Below are 14,543 nucleotides of genomic sequence, written 5' to 3'. Positions count from 1 at the left end.
CAGGTTTCTCTGTCCATCACCAACTCCTGGAGCTTGCTCAAACTCATGTCCATCGAGTCGGTGATGCCATCCAGTCATCTCATCCTCTGTCGTCCCTTTTCCTCCCGCCTTCATTATTTCCCAGCATCAGGGTCTTTTCCAAAAAGTCAGTTCTTTGCGTCAGGTGGCCAAAGTATTGGAGCTTCAGCTTCAGCATCAGTCCTTCCAATGAATATTCAAGACTGATTTCTTTTAGGGTGGACTGGTTTGATATCCTTGCAGTCCAAGGGACTCTCAAGAGTCTTCTCCAGCACCACAGTTCAAAAGCATCAATTCTTCGATGCTCATTGGACCATAAAGGAAGTTGAGCATTGAAGAATTTTTTTAGTAGTCCAACAGTTTGCCTAGGTACCCAGCTAATACAATCGGCTATATAGTACTGTCATGTATTAGGTTTATAATACTTTTCACACAAATAATACAAAAAAACAAACACAAAAAATAAACATCTTTAAAGCAGAGACATTACTTTGCCAGCAAAGGTCCATCTAGTCAAGGCTATGGTTTTTCCAGTTGTCATGTATGGATGTGAGAGTTGGATTATAAAGAAAGCTGAGCACTGAAGAATTGATGCTTTTGAGCTGTGGTGTTGGAGAAGACTCTTGAGAGTCCCTTGGTCTGCAAGGATATCAAACCAGTCCATCCTATAGGAGATCAGTCCTGAGTGTTCATTGGGAGGATTGATGTTGAAGCGGAAGCCCCAATACTTGGCCACCTGGTGCTAAGAGCTGACTCATTTGAAAAGACCCTGATGCTGGGAAGGATTGAAGGTGGGAGGAGAAGGGGACGACAGAGGATGAGATGGTTGGATGGCATCACTGACTCAATGGAGGTGAGTTTGGGTAAATTCCGGGAGCTGGTGATGGACATGGAGGCTTGGCATGCTGCAGTCCATGGGGTGGCAAAGAGTCGGACATGACTGAGAGACTGAACTGAACTGAACTGAATCTTACAGTACAGTACCTTGAAAAGTACAATAGTACCAACTGTATCACTGCTGCTTTTATGCTTGCTTCTGGACATCCTGGACTTGAGATAAAAATGCTGCACCACTGTACTCTATATAGTACTGTACAGTAAAATACACGAAAGCACAACCACTTGTAGAGGATACAGGCAAATGACAGTGTATACTGGACACGTGAATTGACTTATGTGATTGGACATGTGAACACACATTCGCTTCTTTAAAAGTTCACAACTTGAAGGTTCGTGTGTAGGGGACTTGCTCTCTAAACTGGTGTATAATCAAATGTATACACACACATGTGTGAACACAAGTGACACTGGGAAACTGAGAAAGGTAGGTGGAGTGCATCAAGTCCACCTCCTGGTTATGATATTAATTATAGTTTTACGAGATGTCAGTATTAGAGGAAACTGGGAAATGTGTACCAGGGAGTCCTCTATGTCTTACAACTGCATGTGAATCTGCAGGTACTCAATAAACATAATAAAAAAAATCATTTGAGTGATAAAATATCACATGCAGCCAGGCTGAACTGTACAAACCTTAAGAAAAGTCAGAAAGTTTTTGCCAGTTTTGTAACATTTTGTAGATCTAATATTTAAGAGTTCTAGGTCATAGAGCCAATGAAATGAGATCTTGACTGACATAGCAGCAATGAATATTTAATAATTCCTTACCATTATTATCATGATAACACCTATGTTCTGGGCCAAAAGGTAGAAATGTCAAATCCATAATTAATGACTTCAGGAAAGCATAAGCCTTTGAGAATTCTTGAAGTTCCTTATTGAAACAGTTGAGATGCTTTCATAAAAGTTTTAGCTCTGATCATTTTTCCTTAAAAAGAGTATATGCAGATCTCTCAGTAAATCATGTTTATAATTTTACAGAGTTAAAAATACACACAGTACAGAAGGTGGATAGAAAACTTCTGTATAGTGTTTCCCTGGATAGTTAAGGGCAGGGAGTGGGAGGACATAAAGGGGATGTTAGGAAAATGTGGGTGTACATTTCTTTCCTGATGCTTATTTTGATCTTAGATATTTGGCAGAATATCCTCACTCTTGTTCTCAGTAGTTCCAGCCCCATGCACCTCCCATATCTCATACATGGCAAATATAATCTGGCTTCAGTAAGCTAACAGCAGGATATGCAGTGTTTGAAACTCACTTGAAATGATATGACCTTGAAGAGCTGATAGTAAATCTGTGCTCTGCATTTGGTCTCCCTCACACTTCTTCCTCTGGGCCAATTTGCTAATAGAAATTTCTATAATGGCTTGATGTGTTATGGCTTTGTTCAAGGAACATTCCTGCAAGTGATAAGTTTAGAATGAGTAATTCAATGTAAAGGAAATGTTGAGTAGTCAAGTAAGACCAATCCAAGCCCAATGCCTTTCTTGCCTTCTTGGGCTAGGTAATCCTTAGTTGGCGGTTGGGCACATTCAGCTAGATCAGGTCAACTAGGAGAAGGCGAGAGGAAATGGCCTAGCTACACAAAAATGAGCACAGTCTCCTTGGAAGAGTCAAGAATGGGCTGTGCTATTTAAAAAAAAAAAAAACAGCTTAAATGGTTTGCAAAAGAAAATACTGCAGATATGCATCCATTTTATTTACCATTATATTTCGCTCTCTATACATCTGAGTGCCCGTCGTGTTCCAGCCTGGGCACATTTAACCATTGACCAGGGAAAGCCTGGGGCATTAAGTCCTGTTTCTGGCTCTGTTAGGTGTGGGGAGACACTCAGGAGTCCAGCCAGACCCTGTTAGCCACAAGCTGCGGGAATGTGGCCCCGGGGCCCATCACCACGCCCAGAAACGTCTTCACGGCCGTGTTCCAGTCTCAGGAGGCCCCAGCTCAGGGCTTCTCTGCTTCCTTCGTGAGCCGTAAGTAGTACAGAACGAGGGGGTCCTTGAAAGGGCGAGGCTGCCACGGGCAGACCTGGGGAGGTGAGGGTCTGCTCCACAGTTGCTTAGAACCCTGGGGAAGGGCTTGGGTGAATGAATCACCTGATCCTGAGAGTGCACCCTTCCTTCCAATTCAGTGAGAATGGAACCGAACTCAACTGTAGCTCACTAGAGAAATTATGTAGAAGGCCTGAGTGCCACTCGCGAATGTCTGAAATGGACCCTGAAATCCTCAGTGGGGCAGGAATTGAGCCGAAGTCCAGGAGGCCGTCATTAGTAGCCAATCAGCATACCTGGCTCGCCGCACTCACCTGGGGCTGTAAAAACACGGGATTCACCCCAAGTTTGTCTGAATTCAGAATTTCCCTGGCCAGGGACTTACATGTTTAGTTTCTCACCCAGATGATTCTCATGCCCAGTCAACCTGGACAGTCACCTTCTTAAGGATTTTCTCTTCCTTCTCTGATGGCTACTCCTACCAGGTGGAATAGTGAGATGTGGAGTTCTCAGGACTGAGACACAGCGGTGCCTATGATTGTTGACTGAGTTAAATCAGGTAGCCACTATTTACAAACCACTGTTTAGGGAGAAGTTTGATGAAAGGAACTGGAGGAAATGACACAGTGAACAGGTATCCAGACATGAATAAGAGGGTGGTGTAAAGGAATTAATGAAAGGCACCCCAGACCTGATTTTAGGCCTTCACTTGGTTCATTGTATTTGTGTATGTGTGTGTGTGTGTGTGTGTTACTGACAGTTTAAAAGAATACTGATGTTTTCTATCTATGTTAGATAGGGAGTGTGTGGATTAAGTAGTTAGTGGTTATAGAAAAATAAATATCATTTTATTGGCTTAAAAAAAAAAGGGTAGTTCTCTTTATTTCTAACACCAGAGAATCACATGAGAAATTATTAAAGAGTTGGGATTAGTAAATTTAACCATTTTATAAAGCAGGTATTATTTTTACAGCCATATTACAATGGTAAATGAGAAGAACATGTTTTTCTATAATATAATACGGTACTTAAAAACTTCAGTGTATTGAATCCTCTTCAATCTTTGCTAAGTTATCCTTTACTGTCTTAAAATTGAGAGATTTGCAGTGGACGTGTGGAAAAATTTCTACTTAGCCCAAACTTCTGCATCATTTTCTAAAAAATATAGTGTTCTAATTTTGTGTCTCAGAGAATATATCTTTAGAGCAGTGGTCCCCAACCTTTCTGGCATCAGGGACCAGTTTCATGGAAGACATTTTTTCCATGGATTGGCGTGGGGGATGGTTTCGGGATGATTAAAACACATTAAGTTAATTGTGTACTTTATTATTATTACATCAGCTCCACCTCAGATCATTAGGCTGGGGATCCTGGCTGTAGAGAGCTTAGGAAAGTTGAGGCTTTCCTCACTGATGAAGAGTTACTGTCTGGGAGAACAAATGTTCTGAGAATACCTTTTTCTTCCCATGTAGGATGTGGGAGAAATTTCACTAGCCCTTCAGGTTATATCGTTTCTCCAAACTACCCAAAGCAATATGACAACAACATGAACTGCACCTACATCATAGAGGCCAGTCCCCTGTCCGTGACCCTCTTGACTTTGGTGTCTTTCCATCTGGAAGGTAAGTTTATTTTTATGTAAATTACAGTTGGTTCTAAATAAACGATCGAGCAATAAGTAGAGGCCGAGACTGTCTAAAAATCACCATTTGAAGAAAACATGAAAAAATATGAGAGTGGAGTTGATGTAAACTTGAATAAAATTCCATCCAGTATTTGAAGAACATACATATCATCCTGTATATTCCATCCAGAGGTTAAAAATAAAAAAAATGCAAGAGCTTTAAGAACACAAGCATCATGTAAATGGCCTAAAGAAAGTAAGTCTGAAATCTATTACATGTTAATCATGGTTTCTAATTTATTCATTTGCATTTATTCCACACAGGTACATGTACCTACACACAGTCATACACATGTGTGCACACACATACACACACACACACACACAGTGAACTAACTAGCAAGAGAAACTTTACCACTGAGTCAAAGTATCAATAGGTTCTCCATAAATGTTGAGTGAATGAATTATTGACATTAATAAATATCTGTGATCTAGTTGCATGAAATAGAACTGTGAGATACCCTTTCCTCTCCTTTTTCATCCTCATCAGTTCCAGATGGATTGGGAAATTGCTAACCATAGTGCCCCTTTGGGCTTATTCCTGGCTGTTGGCAAAGGGGCCAGTGGAGCTGTGGTTTGAGTTGGGTTCTGACTACATTTGACACAACTTGATATTTAATTGGGTGGTATCATACCACAGAGAAAAGATGGGCACCTTCAACCACTCAGTCATTTTAATATTTTTTGCAAATTAACTTTTCATTTCTGAATCACAGTTAATTTGTACATTTGCCAAGCCTCATCTGTCCAACCAAAATTTGCTTCTGTTCGGGTTGGTCTCCCATGGCATGTAAAGTTAAATCTGGCAAAATGTCCTATAATATTCAGTCTCCAGAAAATTTATGTCTCATAAAAATAAAAATGACTTGTCAGTACTCATTTGTTGATAAATTACATAAAGCCTCTCTCACTGGATCCTTTTTCTATGACCTTGTTTTCCTATATCTCTACATATTGTAGTTTCTGACAAGTGTTTGCTGGAAAATGCCAAGTATGCATTGATGTCTGTCGCTGTAAAAATGGACTAAGAAGTAAAATAGAATCTTCCCAGCATTTCCTAGCACAAAATTCCAGTAATATAAAAAGATGTTCATGATTTACAAAGTATTCATATTAGGGGAAGGTAAAGCAGCTTATATAAAAGATCCAATTTTTTAATTTAAAATAAAGTGTAGGAATAAAATCTGTAAGGCTATTAAGCAGTATTTTAAAAGTGGTTACTATGGTGTCATAGATTGATCAGTTCAGTTCAGTTCATTTCAGTCGCTCAGTTGTGTCTGACTTATTTCCTTCTTTATACCTTTCTGTTTTATGAGTTAAAAACTATCAAAAACTTTAAAAAAAATTGAAGTATAACATGTAACATTATATTGGTTTCAGATATACAATGTAATGGTTTAATATTTATATATATTTCAAAATGATCACCATGATCAGTTCAGTTCAGTTCAGTCACTCAGTCGTGTCCGACTCTTTGCGACCCCATGAATCACAGCACACCAGGCCTCCCTGTCCATCACCATCTCCCGGAGTTCACTCAGACTCACGTCCATCGAGTCAGTGATGCCATCCAGCCATCTCATCCTCTGTCGTCCCCTTCTCCTCCTGCCCCCAATCCCTCCCAGCATCAGACTCTTTTCCAATGAGTCAACTCTTCACATGAGGTGGCCAAAGTCCTGGAGTTTCAGCTTTAGCATCATTCCTTCCAAAGAACACCCGTGATAAGTCTAATTAAATTCATCACCATACATTGTACCTTTTCAATTATTTTTATAATTGAGAAAAAGTTATTTTAATAAGATAGGGAGGAACATGTGGCTTGGATTGTGCACCTATATGTGCGTTTGTTCTCCTTAAATTCCATAAACATGAGAATGTGATAGGCAATATAATTTAGACTAAAAAAAGATGATGCTGTCAAATATACTATATAAAATAGCCACACACAGCACTGTCAAAACCAATGGTATGTATATGATTAGAAGGCAACCTATATTTAGGGTGAACAGTAACTCCCTGAGTTTAGTTGACCAGGTAGGGTAAAGGGCTGAGATACTGTGGACTACCTGACCCGGGATGGGGGATATTTCAATATTTTAGGACAGGTTTCAATGCCAGAATGGCCACTTACTAATGACATGACTTTGTACAAACTACTTAATCTTTCTGATAATCACTGTAATTTTTGCAAAAATATAAAATAGTACTTGTGAAAGTCAGATCGTGCCTGTAGAAACTTATCTTGTGAACGATAATTCATCAGAATGGTCCTTTATAAAATATTTATTATTTAAATGTATTTATTTGGCTGCACTGGGTTTTAGCTACAGCATGCAGAATCTAGTTCCCCAACCAGGGATAGAATCTGGGCCCCCTATGTTAGGAGCTCAGGGTCTCAACCACTGGACCACCAGGGAAGCCCGAGAGTGGCCATTGTGTTGTTCTTTTTGCTGCCACCAGTCAGGATCTCCAGACACACCCTTAGCATGAGTTACCTGCGAACAGATATTTGGTTTTTCCAGATTCAGTGATTTCTTCTTTACTGATGGATTTGCTCAGAATTGCCCAGTTGAAAAGATTACTCTTTGTATAAGATCATATCCTTATGATGATGTCTTGTGACATTTCTAGTGTTACACGTACTCAGCATTTCCAAACTGCTTAGTGAGTCATTTTCTGGCTTAGATTAAATGAATCATGATGATTCCCCAAAAGGGTAACATTAATCAGATTTATTTTGTAATTAGATTCTTATCATTAATCATATCCATACCACAGTTCATTGAATACCATCAGCAAGTTACAGATCCATTAGCTACAGTAAAAATAACCTTCCACCCCCTTCTAAATGAGCCTCAAGAATTCATGTGCAGTATATTGTGGTAAAACTGAGAGGGAATTGCTCTCAAGAAAAATCAGAGCCTGTCTAAAGGAGCATTGTCTTCCTAGCTGTTAGAGGCCATAGATCTGTTTCTGAAAGATTCTGTCCAAAGTACTTCTGAGTCCAAGCAGCCAGCAGAGCCTGTGTTGACTGGGTGGAGATGAACATTCTGTTTCTGCTTTTTTTGGTGGTCCATTGACACAAAAGTTGAATTTGTCAAGGGAAAAATGAGCTATTCCAGGCTATGAAATACTACAGGGAAACACCCTTGTCCAGATGCTGTGTCTACTAAACACTGACAACTGGTTAGGAAAGATTTTACCTTTCAGGCTAGTTGAGTGCTTTTTGATGCCTTTCCTACAGAGAGGTTACAAATGTTCACTGACCTACTTTCTACTAAAATGAGTTGCTCTGAAAGCATGTTATGGTGTTTTATGTTGGCCTAGGTTTCTCTTTCTCCTTACTATTACATTTCCAATACTAGTCATTCTATGAACTACATACTTTTCTATACGATCACTAATGAACTATAAAAATTTCAGGGAAGTCACAAGTCATAGAAGAAATTTCTATTTGAGCTCTTACAAGACTTTTAAAGTTACCTCAAGACTAAAATGGTTCTTGGTATTCTTAACAGTGTCTTTCAAAACTGTGAAATAAAAATAAAGATTTGACAAATTCAAAATGTTACTTTGGTCAAAAAGAAAACAGCAAAAACAGACAAAATATGAGAAAGTATGAAAGAGAAACCTTTAATGTTTACACTTATTTTGGAATCAGGTATCATCAAATACTCATTTTACTTTCCCAAATATTGAACAGTCTAAAAGTATATTTTTCTGTTTTCATTATTCCCATGGCCAAGCAGATGCCTCCAAGGTGCCAGGAGGATTATAGGCCTTTTCTTCTTTTTCTAACTTTATAGAAGAAGAAAACACTTCACAGATGAGGTAACCTAAGGGCAAACCTTTGCCTTCTGTGTCTTGGTTTCTCTGTCATTAAAATTACGTAATAACATTGATTCACCTTGGCGAGAATGAGGGATTTAGAATTCTTAACTAAAAAATACCATGTCTAGGCAAATTCTAAATTCAGTTTTTCTCAGATCCAGAGTATGTCTTGATAAGAACTGAATAGAGAGTAGTCCCTTGACACAGAAAATGGGGAGAACCGCGCAAAGGTTTTCTGCTGTCTTCCAGAGATGGTCTCAAAGGTCCCACAAGTAACAGAGGTGGACTTCCAGAGCAGCCGGTTGGCAAATCCTATGTAATATTTGCCTTGATTTTCCTTCATTAACTTATAAGTTCTGGTTTACAAGCTATGCATAATAGAAAGCCAAAAGGAAAAACAAGAGAAAATTTGGTTTCAGATTTTTTTTTTCCTTTTGCCCTTTTTTCCCACCAAGAAGCAGGATAATTGACTTTCGTCCACCTTAGTTTACATTTCTCCTCCGTTTAAACTAATTTTTTTAAAAGTGGCATTATGCAGCTACTTACCACTTCTTTGCTTCCACAATTGTTTCTCAAGAAATCAAAAAGTAAGCCCATTTCACAATTCACTACTTTAGAAAGCACTGAGCAATGGTTCTTCTGAAATAGTTCCTGTTGATGTTTTATGCAGATTGGTCAAGCTCCAGCAGAGATGGTATAGTTGTGTGAGGTCCCTTGCTTGCCTGCATGACAAGACCTTGACCTTCACACTCTGCCAAACTGATCTCTGTACCAGGACCTGCTTCTACTTCCCAGGGGATCATCCACCACTGAGGAGTCCAGCTTGAAGCTACTCAGAGCTGCCCCTGATTCACAGCCCTCTCCCAAGAGCCCTCTGCTGTTTAACTGAGAAAACTTTAGCATATCTATAATATAGTATTTCAACAAAAAGGATTTCCCACTATTTCTAGTCCTCTCTTAAATCTCTGCCTCTCTATGACTCTGAAAGAAAATCAAAGTCTGCATCTAAATTCCACACGTTTCTATTATTTGCCGCATTACTCATCCTTGGCTTCCTTTCAGTTCTCTCCAAGTTCATGGAATCATGATGAAATCCAGAATTGAACATGGCTATCTGTAATGAAGCCCAGAGTAATGTGATAATTTTCAAGACATTAGAATAATAATAATGTGATTGTATTTCAAGACATTAGATAGAGCTTTACCCATTTCAAATAATACATATGCTTTACAGTTTTTCGGGAGGATGGAAAATAAACATAAAAACAAATAATGGAGGATTATTTTATACTCAAAGATTTCAATAGTAAATATTCATCAAATCACAGACTGAAGATCAAATTCAGAGTGGCTGTAGTGCCTTGTCCCATGACATGAGCTCTTGTCCATGTAGACAGTGTCATTCCATCTCAGGGAACTACTCTTCCTGACAAGTTTTCACATGTCTGATTGAATGCTACCACCTGGCCATTAACTCAACTTTGAAATACATCTTGCTCCTTGAAGAACATTTTTTAAACCTTGACTAAGTTCTCTTCTCTCCCTAGAAGACAGTCATCTAGTTGCATTTAACTATATTCCACTTGGGAATTCTGGGTATATTTTGATTGTATATTCAATTGGTTCCCCTATGATTATGGAAAAGTGTTTAATATCATTATCTTCTTATGGTTTTGTCACCAAGTGTCTTCCCATTGAAGAATCAGTGATATTTGGATCTAATGCAGTGAGGTGATATGCAGAGCTCTGCTGACATAGATTTGTGCCAAGTTATAAGCATTTCTATGCCACTTTTCATGGTAGAAGTCCCTTATCTGTGTATAAACTTTACTATTACAGCCAAGTTTCTCACTAGCAGCACTTTAGCATTAGGGGTGGAGCCATTCTTGTGGTGCGAGGGCAGGGGGCCTGGGTGGCTGCCCTGAGCCTTACAGCATATTTAACAGTATCCATCTACCCGCTCCATGCCAGTGGCACACCCCGACATGACAGCAAAAAGAAAATGTCTTCAGATATTGCCACATGTCAGTCAGAAGGCAAAACTGTCTCCTATTTATAATCATGGAATTAAAGGAGTCATTTGATAAGAAAGAAAATTCTGGATTGTTTCAAAATAGGATTTACCTCTTGTGAAGGTCTACCTGTTTCCTCATACCTGTGCTTACTTTGTCACTAGGGTGAGAGTAACCTTCAGGAAACTGAGTTAAATAGTGACTTATCAAAATGATTGTTGATTTTAACTTCTGTGTAAATTGCATGAATCTTTCTCACATTTTTGTGTGATCATTTACATTGCTTCTGATTATTATTTATGTTGCTTCTGGTTGTTCCCTGCCCTGAACAGCTCACTCCGCAGTAACGGGAAGCTGTGTCAACGACGGCGTGCGCATCATCAGGGGTTACAACTTGTCTTCCACGCCTTTAGCGACCCTGTGTGGGGAGGACAGCCTGTCCCCTCTCACCGTCTCTGGTCCAGTGCTGCTTAACTTCTACTCAAACGCACACACCACGGACTTGGGATTCAAGTTTTCCTATAGGATAACTTGTGAGTGACTGTAATGATGTAGTTTGGAATTTTCTTTTTTTTCTTGAGCAATTTCCACAGGAGATTTAATTGTGATTCATATATGACCAACTTGAAGATTCAGAGACTTTAAGGGAAAAAGTTATTAATTAGATACATGGTCTAAAAATACTTAGGTATTTTCCTTTTTAAAATGGGAAGGCCCTTTTTCATAAACTTTGACAGAACTACTCTTTGAAAATAAAATGGAAGATAGAGATTTATTTTTGATCATTTAAGTTAGAATGAATAGCCACCTTTAGATGTTTATATGTAGCATAAAGTAACTTTTTTGACTTTCATTCTGGTGAAAGGCAATGCTTTATAAATTTAGAAAAAATGTAAGGGATGTTTTTATAGTCTTCTGGAAGGAAAGAGTTTTTTTTCTTTCTTTTAGCAATATGTGAAAAGCACAAGTAAACAAAAAGACTGATGTATTCAACTCTGTGATAATTTTCAACTTCTCTATATCAAAGGCAAGATGAGAAGTCACAGATTGGACAAAGATCTTTGTAGCTACCAAGATCTTTTCAATTTTTAGTAGACAGCTTGATCAATGTTTGTTTGAAAATCATAAGACTCCACTTCCCTGTTTTGAAAGGTCTTTTCCTCTCCTGCAATAAACTTTGTTGGTTTGCTAACAGCAAATTTTTTCCCCCATGTCATCCCAACTCCAATAATAACATGGGCCAGAAAAAGATCTTGCAGAATGTTTGTTTGATCTTTACTTGACGAAACCCATTGCTAAAGGTAGAAAGTCAAAGCATTTTCTTTAAAAAAAAATTATCGTTCCCATCCACAGAGGAGACTGAAAATGTTTATTTACTCATGAAGAAGGCCTTCACAGTGTGTCCACATTAGCTGCCACCCAAGTCCTGACCCCATTTGTAATGTATCATTTTGTGTGGCTCTGGGGTTCTGTCAGCACAAACAGAATAGAACCATGAACATTCCTTCCCCCAGTTGTCTGCTGAGTAAGGATAAGGGGTGGTTTGTTTTATTCTTTTGCTTCAGCTAGTGTTATGGAGAGTTTCCTCCCTGCTTTATATTCTTTTAGTCTTCAATCCCTCATTTTCCTAAAATACTGTGTGAAGCGTTCATGTTATCTACTCTGAGAGTCTCATTTAAACAGGGTTATTGATATTGAAATTTCAGATCCTGACAATGGACAAATTTAGGAGTTATTTAGGCATAGTTTTCAGAGACCACATAATTGTGTACAAGATGAAATAGAATAATGGCTACACAAATCTAACATTTAACTCACTGCAGATGTACCAAGAGGTCTTAGCACATGAATACTTACGGGCATAGAGGATAGCTTTCTCTGCAAGGTGGACTCAGCTGAGACAAAATAAACAGACAAATAAATAAATAACCTTTATAACCTTAAATGGGAGCCACTATTTGGTTATCATTTCTAACAGATGTAAATGGAACACATCCATTGACAGTATATCATCAAAGTATAGTAACCTTACTATAATTTTAGAATCACAATATATAATAAATATAAATCTTTGTTGCTGCAGTGAGAATAGGGCGCTTTTCATCACTGGATAATGCAAGTTCATCCTTCTTACATGCAAGGTCAAACAAATAAAAATTCTATGTTTTTTTACAATAGAATTTCATACCATTTTTACTGCTGTTGTTTTATTGCCTAGTAGGAATAACTAAGGGTTGAGGGCTATTAATTGCTGGCCTCAGGGCAAGGAATAGGCCTTGTTTCTTCAATAAAACGTGTGTGAATATGGTCCTTATCAGTCTCAGGACTAGCTAGAAATACACAGGACCCAAGAGTTATGCATGTGAGCCCAAAAAGAAAACTTAACTCCATTATTCCAAAAGTGATTTCTGGAACATCGCCTTGTAATAGTCTATCATGGACATAGGAGACTCCAATCTATATTATTTAAGTTGTTTAGATCACAGTCCTTCCTGGGTTCATAAGCCCGCGATGTGCCTTGCATTCAGCGCACCTTTTCTAAACTTCCAGCCATCACTGTCATCTCTTCCAATCTGTCACTTCAATGGAAAAGAAGGACGGTTCTATTCCAGCACACGGAACATTCTCTCTCATTACCTTCACACTGGCCATTATTTTGGACTCAGATTTATTCCATTCTAAGAGGTGCCTTGAAACATTCTTCCCTGCTTCTTACTGTTTGTTCCCTCCATGGCAGTGGAAAAGCATGAATTATTTGTAGACACAATAAAGGGAGGTTTATATTGCTCTAAGACAAATGATTATCATCTCTCTTGGGGGTAACATGGTCAAGAATGTCTGACGATGACTTTCCTCTGCTTCCAGTCATAATCATTCTCTGCATATCCCCCACTTCTATCCCAGCCTGCGGCGGTGTGTTCAATCTCTCCACTGGAGTCATCAAGAGCCCTTTGTATACTTACTCCAACTACCCTGACAACATGCACTGTCTTTACACCATCACTGTCAGGAGCAACAGAGTCATCCAGCTCAAGTACGTAAGACACATTACTTTCTTGAGAAAACCGTTTCAGCTCTGTTTACAGAGAAGATATTCCTTTAATGATGCAGAGTATTGATGCTCATCAGAGGTACGTATGAGAATCTGGAGGAAGAGAAAGTGAGTCTGTGGTGTGGTCCTGGGAGCCTAGGACATGGCCTCCCTACCCTCCACACAAACCAGTGGTCATGCAGGGAAAAACAGGCACTCCACCAGCTCAAACAATTGTTGGAGTTTTCCCAACAGTTTTAAAGGAGTTTATATAATGGGGTGCAATGTTATAAGCCTATCTCAAAAGGTGTGGGGAGGGCAAGAGAAAGCAGTTTTCATTTTGGAGACATATAATACACAAAGAACTTTAATGACCACTTGCACCATTCTCTTATTTAGTTCTTCATACAATCATATGAGGTATATATTGTTAATCTCACTGTACTGAAGAGAAAACTGAAGCTCAGGAGCATCACATAACTTTTCCAAAGTGATACACTATTAAATGAAAAGTCAAAAAAATCCTTATCAGATTTCCTCCCCAAATCATGTCCTTTATCCTTCCATATGCTCTCTCTTGAAAGGTAAATTTTCTAACTACTTAAGAAATTCGTTTTATTCCTATTTCAGAATATTTCTAAACTGGTGCTCAACAAGGTATCTTATATCATCAGTAAATTCTCCCCTGATCCTGCCTACTTCCAGCAAGACTGATTAAGGGAAAGTAACCTGCAGTTCTCCAAGTGATAAAGTTCACAACTGTTGTCATACAAGATAATATATTTCTAACTCCTGTGTTTCAGTGATATATAGCATGTGGTGAAAAACTCTGAAAGTTGCTGTAGTTTATGGCAATATAGAATTTTTTATAGACGCTTAATGGGCTAGGACTCCTCCTACCTCTGTTCCTCCTATATGACTGTGATCACATTCTCTTCCCCAAGTCGTAAACTCTCTGCAGTTTACCTCCAGAGACTCACATATCAAATGGGTCCTTGGACTGTAAGGCGGGTCTCATCAGGTTTGATTCCTGTAACAGATGGGGAGGGGCTACAGGCTGGATCCTGAAGAA

The 14,543-nt window shown here is 38.8% G+C and overlaps 1 protein-coding gene across 1 annotated transcript in view; it reads left to right on the top strand.

Moving 5' to 3' along the window:
* CUBN (cubilin) overlaps window positions 1–14,543 on the top strand; it is a 273,943-nt gene that overhangs the window by 211,364 nt on the left and 48,036 nt on the right. The window contains exons 55-58 of the mRNA XM_069547580.1: window positions 2,739–2,895; window positions 4,386–4,535; window positions 10,773–10,973; window positions 13,345–13,474. Coding sequence (XP_069403681.1) covers window positions 2,739–2,895; window positions 4,386–4,535; window positions 10,773–10,973; window positions 13,345–13,474 — 638 coding nt within the window. The remainder of the gene's footprint in view (window positions 1–2,738; window positions 2,896–4,385; window positions 4,536–10,772; window positions 10,974–13,344; window positions 13,475–14,543) is intronic.

This window comes from Ovis canadensis, chromosome 13, assembly GCF_042477335.2.
Source record: "Ovis canadensis isolate MfBH-ARS-UI-01 breed Bighorn chromosome 13, ARS-UI_OviCan_v2, whole genome shotgun sequence".
Classification (NCBI taxonomy): Eukaryota; Metazoa; Chordata; class Mammalia; order Artiodactyla; family Bovidae; genus Ovis; species Ovis canadensis.
Note: the sequence above shows the minus strand (reverse complement) of the source record. Positions and strands in the feature narration are given on the sequence as shown.